General features: G+C 40.9%; 1 protein-coding gene across 1 annotated transcript in view; it reads right to left on the reverse strand.

Moving 5' to 3' along the window:
- Positions 1-12,686, reverse strand: part of MTMR7 (myotubularin related protein 7) — a 47,724-nt gene that overhangs the window by 19,906 nt on the left and 15,132 nt on the right. The window contains exons 2-6 of the mRNA XM_060246412.1: positions 11,979-12,101; positions 10,349-10,511; positions 5,021-5,178; positions 3,829-3,957; positions 1,821-1,955 (exon numbers count right to left, since the gene is read on the reverse strand). Coding sequence (XP_060102395.1) covers positions 1,821-1,955; positions 3,829-3,957; positions 5,021-5,178; positions 10,349-10,511; positions 11,979-12,101 — 708 coding nt within the window. The remainder of the gene's footprint in view (positions 1-1,820; positions 1,956-3,828; positions 3,958-5,020; positions 5,179-10,348; positions 10,512-11,978; positions 12,102-12,686) is intronic.

The following is a 12,686-nucleotide window of genomic DNA, read 5'->3' on the forward strand; positions in this document are numbered from 1 at the left end:
ATCGCATCCAGCCTTGTCCTGTTGAGAAACAAACCAGCAGAATGTCCCTTTTGGCATCTTAAATACTGCAGGTCAAAACAAACAAGATGCTGGAGGTTGCATGAGTGGAACTCCCAGTCAGAATGGGACTGTGGCTCTGCTCAAGGACCTTGTGATTCAAATGCAGCAATTAACACCATCAAATGTTTGAAGGATGTTTTGGATAAACTGACTCTCGTGAAGTCCAACAAACTAAGCAAAAAGAACAAGCAGAAGAAACTGTGAGTAACCATCATCCAGGTCCTCCTGCTTCTATTTATTTTATTTATTTATTATTTATTTTATTTTATTCCACTTATATCCCGCCCTCCCCACCGAGGCGGGCTCAGGGCAACTTACGTAGACATGCCTATGGATGATTAAACATAGTAGTGCGACATTAAAGCCATAAAACGTAAAATAATATAAAACATAAATACATAAAAATATTTCGGCGCTATGATCTTACATTTTTCAGATTTATAATTCTCTATATAGAATTTTATTTATTCTGAAGCCCACCTGAAGATGCAGCTTTGTGTTAAATATAGTATGAGGTCATAACTCAGCTTGTATTTCATAGATTACAGCAAAGCTGTTGACTGTGGGTCATGAGAAGATATGGCTGGTTTTAAAAGAAATCAGTGTTCCACAACATCTCATTGTTTTGATGTGCAACCCATACTATGGACAAGAGGCTATTGTTATGACAGAATGGGGGGAAACAGGATGATTTCCAATTGGCAAAGGTGTCAGACAAGGATGCATTTTATCTCCCCATTGCTTCAATCTATATGTCAGGGGTGGCCAACGGTAACTCTCCAGATGTCTTTTGTCTACAACTCCCATCAGCCCCAGCCATTGGCCATGCTGGCTGGGGCTGATGGGAGTTGTAGGCAAAAAAAATATCTGGAGAGCTACCATTGGCCACCCCTGCCATATGTGATATCCCTTTTTCTTCAATCTGCATGTGATATCATAAGGGAAACTGGGTGAGATTTAAATGAAGGTAGAGCAAAAATTGGGGACAGAAGAGTAACAGTTTAAGATATGCAGACAAAAAAAAAAGAATTTTCATTTGTTTATTGCTTTAACCAGAGACCGTGTTACTAAAGGACTTAATAAAACAGTATTTCCATCCCCTGAGATTTTAAGAAGTAATTTCAATGCAATTTAGTATAGTCTGATTTAGGGGTGCCAATCCCCAGGTGGGGGCAGGGGATCCCCCGGTTTGGAGGCCCTCCCCCCGCTTCAGGGTCGTCAGATAGCGGGGGGAGGGGAGGGAAATGTCTGCTGGGAACTCTGTTATTCCCTATGGAGATTTATTCCCATAGAAAATCATGGAGAATTGATCCGCAGGTATCTGGGGCTCTGGGGGGGGGGGCTGTTTTTTGGGGTAGAGGAACCAAATTTTCCGTATAGCATCTAGTGCCTCTCCCCAAAATACCCACCAAGTTTCAAAAAGATTGGACCAGGGGGTCCAATTCTATGAGCCCCAAAAGAAGGTGCCCCTATCCTTCATTATTTCCTATGGAAGGAAGGAATTGAAAAGATGTGCCGTCCCTTTAAATGTGATGGCTAGAACTCCCTTGGAGTTCAATTATGCTTATCACAGCCTTGATCTTGGCTCCACCCCTAATGTCTCCTGGCTCCACCCCCAAAGTCTCCTGGCTCCACCCCCAAAGTCCCCAGATATTTATTGAATTGGACTTGGCAACCCTAGTCTAATTTGCACTGACAAGTACCTAGCTTTTGCTCATGCTGTTTTTGTAAACTACACAACAGTGTACAAATCCTCTTACTTTGGGCCGTGTATCGACAACATATATGAAATCACTTCCTGGGTTGGCCTTCCTGATAGACTGGAGCATCTGTTCATCCTCAAGGCATCTAGCACTGAAACCTGATAGAGGCTGGCTGCTCCTGCATATGGAAGCCTGTATGGAAAAAGGGAGAAAAAGACTATTTCCACCCAAGTGCAAGCCCCCCACATAGGTGTTCTTAAGTAATTGAAGTTTACAAAATTTTTCATGCAGTTTTTTGCCTCCCCAGGAGTAAATTCAAAATGAGTGTCCCCTTTCCCTGTATTTCCTGAATTCCCCTTTCCTGCAATTTTTTTCCCCCTTCAGATCTTAGCTTGCTGTTTTTCAAGAATGAGGAATTCTCGTATGCAAGTTTAGTGTCTTGCCACACCACCATTTGGGGCTATCAGTAATGCGTGTTCACTCCAACTACTGTCCCTGCCCCCTCTGGTTGTCCTGGAGACATCTACCTTTTTTAAAATAACAAACCATAAAACTGACGGCATTACAATGCCATTTGTCCATTACTGTACAGCACTAGGCTCAGGAGAAGGGCAGGAATTGTGCTGGGAGCCAGATGGGAAGGTGTGCTCACCAAGAACAAGTGTATTCATGGACCCTTCCTTTTAGCCTCTGCTCAATTCAAAATATGACCCCTCTTAAAAACTAGGGGCAGCCAACTCTATCACTACAGTCACACTGTTCTTCTAAACTGTAGCCGCCATTGATTCTAGTTTGTGAGACTAATCTAGACCAGTGGTTTGAAAACAATCATCTTTATCAGCAAGTGGCTCAAGATTTCAGTACATGGGATAAAACTATTAACTGCCTAATTTGCCATAGATTCAGGAGTATAATGGGCTTCCGGCCAGTGGGCTGCTGGTTCATTCCTGATTTTTTTTAAAAATAAACATAAGACCTATTGATACAGTCCCCAGTTGATGACTGTGTGGTTGAACTTTTTCTAGTTTATAGCAAACTGACCATTGGAATTAGTTGCTACAAGTAGGGTTGCCAGCCTCTAGGTGGGGCCTGGAGATCTCCCGCTTTTACAACTGATCTCCAGCTGGCAGAGATTAGCTCCCCTGAAGAACATTGCTGCTTTGAAGGGTGGACTCTATGGCATTGTACCACAGTGAGGCTCCTCCCTTCCCCACCCTTTTCCAGATCCACCCCCAAGGTCTCTAGGTATTTTCTAACACATACCTGGCAACCCTAATTACAAGCACAAGCTGCTGTTTTTAATTTTTCTATAAACCTCCTAGTGACAATAAGCCAAACTTCAGCTCATAATCATAGCAAACACATAATCATAGCATTAACTGCAAAACTGGAGCAATATGTAGACACTGTCAAAGTAGAGCTCCAGTGGTCAGTTACATTCATCAGTTAAAAAGATATCTGCTGGTTAATGATACAAGGACTCGGATCTCCCAGTAAATCTCCACTAATGGGAGGTGTGTCTATCAAGAAAATGGGAGTTCCTTGACTTCTGTCTCCTGCTGCAGATCAAGGTGATCCCAAAAATGCTGCTCCTAGGGCAAAAGGGACCAACACAAACAGCATGAGGAGCAAATCAGAAGTTTACAGCATGACTGGCAAAAACTGCAGCACTTCCATTAGCAGAAATTTACTATAGGATCCAACCCAGTATTCTTTTTTTTAAAAACTATTTTAGCATGAATAGTTACAAAAGCCTGTGGATCCCAGCCTCCAATTTAGAAGAGATACTTCTGTTTATCCTCCTCTCTCACTAATGCATGTGGTGGCAATGGTCATTTTACTATTTATAATAATAATATTTTTTAATTTATATCCCGCCCTCCCTGCCGAAGCAGGCTCAGGGTGGCTCACATGACATTTGGTTAGTGAAACGTAATTTTGAAAGTTAGCCATGGGGAATTTTTCCAGTTATCGCACATCGCTTAACCTTAAATCATTTGTCATTCTAAAAATATTTAAAAATCAGACAAAAATGAACTTATCCAAAATTCAATCCCACACTTACATTATTGGTCTTGTAGTAGTAGGAAAGTGCTGGGAAACGCCTCCTACTCCGGAATTTAGAGCTTCCCACAATGATATGGGCAGTGGCAGATTTAGGCACATACACTTCAGTGGGGTATGAGTCACACACCTGTCCAAAAGCAGAAACACAGAAGACTGTCTTAACTGAAACACCGCTTTAACAAACCAATTATATTTTAGGACACCTTCTTAATGGAGTATTAGTGGATTATTTCAAAGCACTTCTCAAATTATCCATTTCAAAAAGGCTAAATTAAAACAGGAGAGAAAATTCTGAAAACTCACTCCTTCTTACCAACAAATACAAGTCCACACATTCAAAGATCAACAATTCAGCCAAATTTTGTTTAGCTTTCCTAAACAGATAGGTTGGCTTCTGACAAATCTGGATAGTAATCATTCAAGAAATAAGAAAATGTGGCCACCTCCAGGAATTGTCATGTCTCCTCTCTGCTTCTTCCAAATACAGTTCATTTTAAAAAAGAAAAACAGCTTGACATCATGCTCAGAAAAGATCTTCCACTGTTTCCAGTAAGCGGCAGGATGAAATGGATGTTAATAAACCTTCAGCACAATGAAACTAAGAAACTTCTTTAACTACACATCAGTTAGGAGGGACAAGACATAGAGCACACAGCCTTTGTAACAGAGTTCCTCAACCTTGTTGAGTCCGTATGCACTTTTGGAATTTTGAAAAGGATAGCAGGGACTACCACAAAATGGCTGCTGTAAGAAGCAAGACTAGTCACCAAATGGTTGTCATGGAGGTTCGTTAAAAAATGTTGGGAAATTTAAACCTAGCATCTTCCAATTATAGGGGGAGCTAGTTCCATGGGTGCTCTCAGGAGACTCAAAGTTGATGCCTCTGGGGGAGAGTTTTTTTTAAAAAAGCTCAGAATAATTTTATTTCAGAAATCATATACAAGATAATATACAAGGCCAAAATTGACAGTTTACAAATAGACTTCTTAAGTGGTCCCATTTCCTAGATTATTTTGCTTGTGGGGGAATCTACTGAAGTATCTCCAATTCCAAAGTCAGTTCCAAAGGACGAAAATCAGGATTAGCTCTTTGCTTTGCAGGAGAACTAAATGGGTATCAGGAACCACATCAGTGCCATGTTGTGATATGTTATTTGCCCACAGACCACACTTTCAATAGCAGTAACTCACTCGGTAATCTCTGTTGACATCACTGAGCTGCCAATAGTTATTTGGGACCCCCATCCGATGATATTCTTCTTTTAGGTTGATCAATTTCCACCCTTGTTCTCGCTCTTCTTTGTTTAATTTGGGGTTGAAAGAAAAACAGTACAATTCTTCATATTTCACTGAAGGGAAAAACATGGAAACAGATTCATTTATCCATTTGAATTACTATTGTTCCACCACAATATACCAACTTCTCTTTGCTTAGTTATGTTGTCATTATTTTCCAGATATGAAAATGCAGTTTGTAATGTCTTAGAATAATTGCCTCCAAGAATAAGAAAGATCTTCTTGAGATCACAAACAAACTCTCAGTATGGCCAAATTTTGTGGACAGCTGCAGTTTGAGATGTCTGCGATTATTTGGGGCCATTGTATATATTTCCTGGAGAGGGTATAGTCCCAGGGATGGTGCTGCGTGCACAATATTAAGATTTATGCTGCTTTCTGCTGTTCTGGAAGCACCTTGGTTTAGTCACATCATACTTATGACACCAGCATTCACAGCCCCATGGAATATTTTACTGTAGAAAGCTAATTATTATTTATTTAAAACATTTCTGAGTTGCATTTCTACTCAAAATGCTCAAGGTGATGCTTTAAAACAGTAGTCAAAAATTAGTACAACAAATTCCTGGAAGGAAAAATAGTTTTATTTATTTAAAACATGTACATTTCACCTCTCAACCAAATAAGTTCTTGAGGTGGCTTGCTTACAAAAGGAGGGTGCTGCTAAAATACAACAGCAAAGCACAGTAAACACATGCAAAAATAAAAATGTTAAAGCCAGCAAGAAGATCTAGAATCTTCAATAATAGCTAATGTAAAAACACTGCAATTCATTAACTGGTGGAGATTTTATAAACCCCAAATAAATAGGCAGGTCATATAGAAGTCAAGTACAAGACATTCTAGCGAGTAATACTGGGCGGGGGAGGCGGGAGCCAAAAAATCCTACACTATCTGAAAGTCCTGGGAAATGCCTAGGTTTTTCCACTGGCACTCAAAATGTAAATGTTTCATCACAAAGCAAAACACTGAGAGGGGGGTGTTTCATAGGTGGGCCACCACAACCAGGGCTTTTTTTTTAGCAGGAATGCACAGGAACTAGTTTGGCATCAGCAGGTGTGGCCTAACATGCAAATGAGTTCCTGCTGTAGCAAACTGGTGGTGTCAGGGGGGTATGGCCTAATATGCAAATGAGCTCCTGCTGGGCTTTTTCTTTAAAATAAGCCCTGACCACAACCAAAGTTTTATTATTGCTAACTTTAAAAGTAATTATTGCCCATCTAACAGAGATGCTTCATATTAACTTCAGTTTTAAAAGTACTTGATTTCTGCACTGTTTGTACAGCAACTACAGTGGGGGATTAAGCTACTGCTGTGCTCTTTTCTTTTCCCCAAGAGAAGAAGAGAGCAAGTAAATACCTCACATTCTGTTACAATGAAATAAGGGGAGAAGGCACTCTAGCCAACTATTTATGCCCAGGAGGACTGAAGTGCTATACCAGAAGAGTTTCAACTGCTTTCTTCTGGCATCCCAGAGAAAATGAGTTAATAAATTACAGCTGAATGTTTCAGCAGGAAGCAAACACTGGATAATTTTGAACGCGACAGCAGTAAAGATATATCCAGAACTAAACCACAGGCAATCCACCAGTGTAAACTCAGTTTTGGTAATTCCAGTTCTGTAATAGTAGCAAAATGTTCTCTCGATTCTCTGTGATAATCGATTACACTGGTGCACAGGAGCAAAAGTCCTGCTTCTCAGGGGTGTGGTCGGGATTTTAAAACTTGGGGGGCTTTTTAAAAAGTCAGGGGGCACCATTTCCCATCCACGGCAGGGCCTGCTGCTTCTCAGAAGCTTTCTGAGGTAGGGGCAAGCGCTGGAGTCTCTGAAAGTGGTCAAGTCAAGACAGCCAACCATAAAATTTTGGAGACTGCACCTTGCGTGCAAGCAGAGGGTGTTTGCTTTCACCTCCCTCTCCCCCACTGTTTGCAGCAAAAAAGAGGGAGAAAAAGCAAAAAAAGAAGAAAATAGGATGCACCCCAGAGGGCCCCCTGCCTGAAAGTCAGGGGCAGTGCCCCACAGGCCCCCCCCCCATGGCTATGGGCCTGCTTCTTCTTAATAAATCCCAGTCTATTTCCACCAGAGATCAGAGGACTTTCATGCCCCTTTCTTCTCTACAGTTTTATGAATGTATGACCCACATCATGACTGAAGATTGCATGAAGCCCAGTTTATGCCTGTTATTCACTGTTGTCTGCCCATATGGTTCATCTATTGTTATATTCCATTTTCTGGTTTTATTTTTTCAGCGAAATATCCCCATTATTGTCAAATTAAAATTCTATAACCAATGCCTTTAGAATGAGAACAAATTATGCAAAGTAAGCAAGCAAGCAGAAGTGTACATTTGTGAAATTGTATCCAATATGCAGAATTTGATTTTGCTTTCTGGTACAGAACATGGGCAGTTTGGTCCTTGCCTGTCTCCTATGAGAACTGATATTACAGTGTCACTTCCTCACCAGCCAAGGAGATATATATATCTAGTGATGTGAGCGGGTGTAATGGATGAGTTTAATGCATGTTTTTCATTAGATCAGAACTATAGGTGTAAACTGCATATTTGTTCCAACTGCAAACTGAAATGCATATCTGGGTATGGATGCTTTGCAGCTCCTTGGCATTGTTTTTCATATAATGTGCATTTACGCGCATGTTCACGTGCACATCTCTACCCACCTTCTGGTGCAATGCTTTTTCAAATACTACTACAGCAGGATTGGGGGACCTAAGTGGATCCACAATAGTTAGAAAACACAAAATAATTTGCTGTATACTAAAAAAAAAAGAAGGAGAGGAAATACAAGGAATGTTTCTTTGAGCATCATACATTTTTAAGAACATTAAATGGCAAACATACAAGGAGATGGTTTGAGCACAGTTTGAGAATTCTGGAGATCAGACTTCTTATTCTGTTTATTGTCATGGAATATATTTATGAGCAATGAGCCCTAGTCTATGTTCCATTTGCTTATGTACAATTGTTATGTTTAACTGGGAAAAGAATTAACAGAAAGACCTGGCTAGATTTATGACATTTACTTGCTCACCAGTTTCCAAAACATGCATTAAACTCATCCATTACACCTGCTCACATCACTGGTTGGAAGCAGTTGCCATATTAGAACAAATATGTTCTCTGTAAAGCTTAAGTTTTATCAACATTTTAACAACCAGGGCTTTCTTCCTAGAAAAAGCCCAGCAGGAACTCATTTGCATATTAGACCACACCCCTAACATTACCATTGTTTCACACATGGGTTTTTTTCTAGGAAAAGCTGAGCATGGACTCATTTGCCTATTAGGCCACACTCCCTGAAGTCAAGCCAGCCGGAAACTGCGTTCCTATGAGTTCCTGTTCAAAAAAAGCCCTGTCAAAGATTAAGAACAACACAAAAAGCTTGTTCAGATTCAGGGCCAATTGGGGCAGAGGGGTAGCAGGAGGGTTCAAACTTTAACACCTGGAAAAATTTTTTACACTTGGTAAGTTTTGCAATATTTTTATTCACACTGTGGTATAATGTCCCTGCTCTGGCCTGCAGGTCCTATTCCACCCTGCCACTCTGGGGTTTTTCCACACCTGGAGAGGCTTTTCTTCCACTCTTGGATAGCTCGCCGCCACCACCTGACCTTTGTACTGAATTACCGACTGGAAGGGTCAGGACTCCGTTTCCCTTCCAAGTTCTGAGGCTTTGCTTCTGTGTCTCCCATTACCCAGTACCTGGTCACCACGGGGACAATTTACTGCTTTGCATGCCCCTGAAGGAATAGCCACTTGCCAACTGCCTGCCTTCCCTCTGATGCCCACGGTGGAGGTCTATGTGGTACAAAGAACAACTGCCAGTCTCAAAAGTTATACCGTGTTTATTAAAAAGAAAATGTTTAAAAACATCCTTTTAGCACAGCACGAGACTGAGCAAGGGATATGAAACAAATAGGTAAAATTGCCAATCCTCTGTCCCTCTCTCTATATATGCCCTATCAAATGTTAAAATATAAGGCAGGCCCCTTCAGCTTAGGTAGTTACAAATCCCCAGTGTTTTTTTGTAGGAAAAAAACAAGCAAGTACTTATTTGCATATTAGGCCACACACCCTGGCATCACCATTTTTTCACCACACCCCCTGATGCCAGGCCAGCCAGAGCTATGGGCCCAGATTCAAGATCTGTGCTGTAGAGGCATAGTGGCTAGCTCAGGAGCAGGTGACAAGGTTTCACTTCCAGGTTCTGACAGGGTGGCCTCTGCCCCACCCCCAATACCATGTCAGTCCTGAACATATCCTAGCATGATTGGTGCATGCAAGAGAGGATTCTCCAAATTCCACCATTTCAGAAGGCTCCCACATTTTCAAAATGGTTTGGGGGGAGGGTTCAAGAGACAGCTTCAAGAAGGAACTTAGGGAAGTCCTTTTGCACAAAAAGAACTTTGCCCACTGATTCTGAGCCATTGACAGTGCAAGCTTAAGCAGTGTTGCATCCTTCTAACATGAGAAGGGAAAATAACCCAAATAAGGGATTATAATACTGGAGAGAGGTGAGAAAAATAATGAGTGGAACGCACATGACAGGCAATGGTGTTCAATAGGCAGTGAGGACATAAGAAAACTGCAATAGCCTGATTCCATCAGATCTCAGAAGCTAAGTAGGGTCAACCCTGGCTATAATTTGAATGGGAGACCAAGGAATACAGGGTTGTGATGTGGAGTCAGGCAATGGGAAACCACCTCTGAACATCTCTTGCTGTTGTGGGTTTGTCAGGACTCAGCATCAGTAAGGACCCCTCAGAAGAAAAAGAGACACAGCAAATCAGCTCTGAGCCAGCAGAAACTGGCAAGTAAGGAGATGAGCTGCAGGTTTGTCAGCGTCCACAGCCAACAGCTGATGCAGAGCCACCAGCACCTTCCAGCCCCATTCCAACAAAGGAAACCCAGGTAATCCCTACCAGCCCTCCAGTTTCACCCACAGCCTTTAAGCACTAAAGATGAAGGCATAAAACGGACTCTGGAATCTTCCTCCCTGCACTCATGAATGACCTTAGACTGTTTGACCTTGCTTCCTGTATAATGCTCTTAATACAAATTAATTGAATAAATGAAAAAAACAGCTCAGCTTTATTTAAAGTTGGATTCTCATATTAACAGAGCAGGAGGTCCATCTCAATGAGAGAGCATTCAGTTGGGATAAACTGGCTGCAAGTGCATCTGCTGAACTTCCATTGCATACCTGGGTGTGCCAGACGTATTAGAGATATGTAAACATCATGACAATCCCTTTCCTGAGGCATGATAAACTGAATGTTCTGGAAGTTCTTGCAGCGAATCAGCAAAGGGCAACCAGTAGCAGTCGTAGCTTGCTTCTCGATAGAGGAGATTTGACTGTGAAGAACCTAAAAAGGGAAACCAGGGTATCAAGCTGAACAGCAATAAAGAATATGCTGCATTATAATTCATTCCATCAGTATTATTATGTGCACCATTGGATGTAAAGTTCAATGTGATACAGAGGGAGTAAAGCTTTATTACAAGTACAGCTTGTAATAAAGCATATTAGCTGCTCAGTCCTGAGTTACAGTTGTGGTAAGTTGCCTTTAAAGTCCCTCATAATGGCAAGCTATACTGTATGTTCACTCCATTTCCACAGGGTACACTGAAGTTCAAGCTCTCACCAAGGTAATAAGCTTTAACATGGGATGTGATTTTCAAGTGATGGCAATTTCAGTCAGAATTCCAAGAGTTCTGGTTTCAGTTTTTATGAGCATATTCAAACTCTAAGCACACCCTCTTGAAGCAACCTGTACACTTTTAAGGTGAATTAACAGGTTAGCAGATTCTGCTGTATAGAGCTAACAATAAAGAGCTGAACTATACACTGGTTTGGTTAAGACATCATGCAAAACCATATTTAATTATAATAACTATGGCTGCTCTGATCGTCCAAATGAGTGACACTCTACTAAATGCACTTCCAATCCACATTCAATGTGCTTTCCAACTGGATTTTGCCAGTTCACACAGTAAGTGTGGATTTAAAGTGCATTATTTAGTGTGTGTGATTGCAGCCTATGGCTAGCCAGAGTACAACAGATGAAAATCTGAAAACTAGAGTTTGGAGTTGGTCTATTAACCAACGGGGCTTAGTCCCAGGGAAATATTCTTAGAATTGTAGCCTAAGAAACCCACTGGGTGCTGTCAGACCTGCTCTTAATGTCACATACCTAGACATTATTAGTCCATCAAATGTTCCAAGCCATAGTGACTAAAGTAAACCTCCATATTCAGAGCAAGAAAACCTCTGAATGCAAGTGCTAAAAGGCAACATCAGGGGAAGGTCTAGGTCTTTATGCCTCATTAATTGGCTCTCCAGGGTAAGTGATTGGCCACTGCATATAACAGGATATTGGACTAGATCAGCCACTGTTCTGATTCAACAGGACTCTTCTTATGGTGTCAGAATTTTTTTAATTTTGATTTCAAGAGACATCTAACCTGCTAATCAATAGGCATCATAGAAGTATCTGATTTCCAATTCCAAAATCTACCTAATATGGGGACCATAAGCTGTTTATAATCTTTCAGTCCAAAAGTATAAATATGAACCACAAATTCATTTGCTTTGACCCAGCAATTCTTTTACCCATGAGCTCTTAAACATAAGCAAAACCACACCTCTCCCCCTAACAGTTTCTGCCTTAATTATCAATGAAGGGGAATATCCTGAGCAAGAGGGATTCATACAAAAAGCTGCCCAATAACCTTGAAAAGAATAGGAATATGATCTATCCCAATAACTTCATTCGCCAAGACTGAAAACTATTTTATAAGATATAAAATAATGTATATGTAAATTGTCATACCCATGTCTCTCTACGAGCATCAGATTCATTTTCCACGAAGATTACATGAGTAGCAGTTAGATACAGGGTTCCTAACGCTGCCCGTTTGGAAGATGTTCCATCAATTAAGCGGACATTTTCCACCTAAACCAAGAGAGAGATGACAGAGTCACAATGGGATCTTACTTCCCTTTTTTTAATATATAGCAACAAAATTTTAACATGATTTGTTAAATATGTACATAGCAATTTGACCATACAAAGTTTTTGTCCGCTGCTTCATTCAAAATGGATGAGATATCAGACAGATAAGAGCCCTACTTCTGCCCTATCAGTGGCTGCCTGCAGCTGATGAGATGAAAAGTAATCCACAAATCACAGAGAACCCCAAACAGATAGACTCATATACATCTATAATGATTTTTGGTTTTAAAAAATAAACATATCAATGCTGAGATAGTACCTAGTACAGACATGGTGTATCACATCTTAGATACAAACAACTGGGCATTCCCCCACCTTTGCTTCCTTCCCTCTTCCCCTCTTTCTTTCTGCTGTCACCCCTTCACCCCCTTCTCAATTTTCCTTCACTCTCCTTCTCCCCTTCTACATCTACAGATGCCCATTTTCACACACTAAGCCTCTATTAAAGAGAGATAATATTTTTCTCCAGGCCTTTTCTTATGTTATTACGTTTTTAAAAGCCCCTTCACATCCTCAAAGAAGATG

Source organism: Heteronotia binoei, chromosome 9, assembly GCF_032191835.1.
Source record: "Heteronotia binoei isolate CCM8104 ecotype False Entrance Well chromosome 9, APGP_CSIRO_Hbin_v1, whole genome shotgun sequence".
NCBI lineage: Eukaryota > Metazoa > Chordata > Lepidosauria > Squamata > Gekkonidae > Heteronotia > Heteronotia binoei.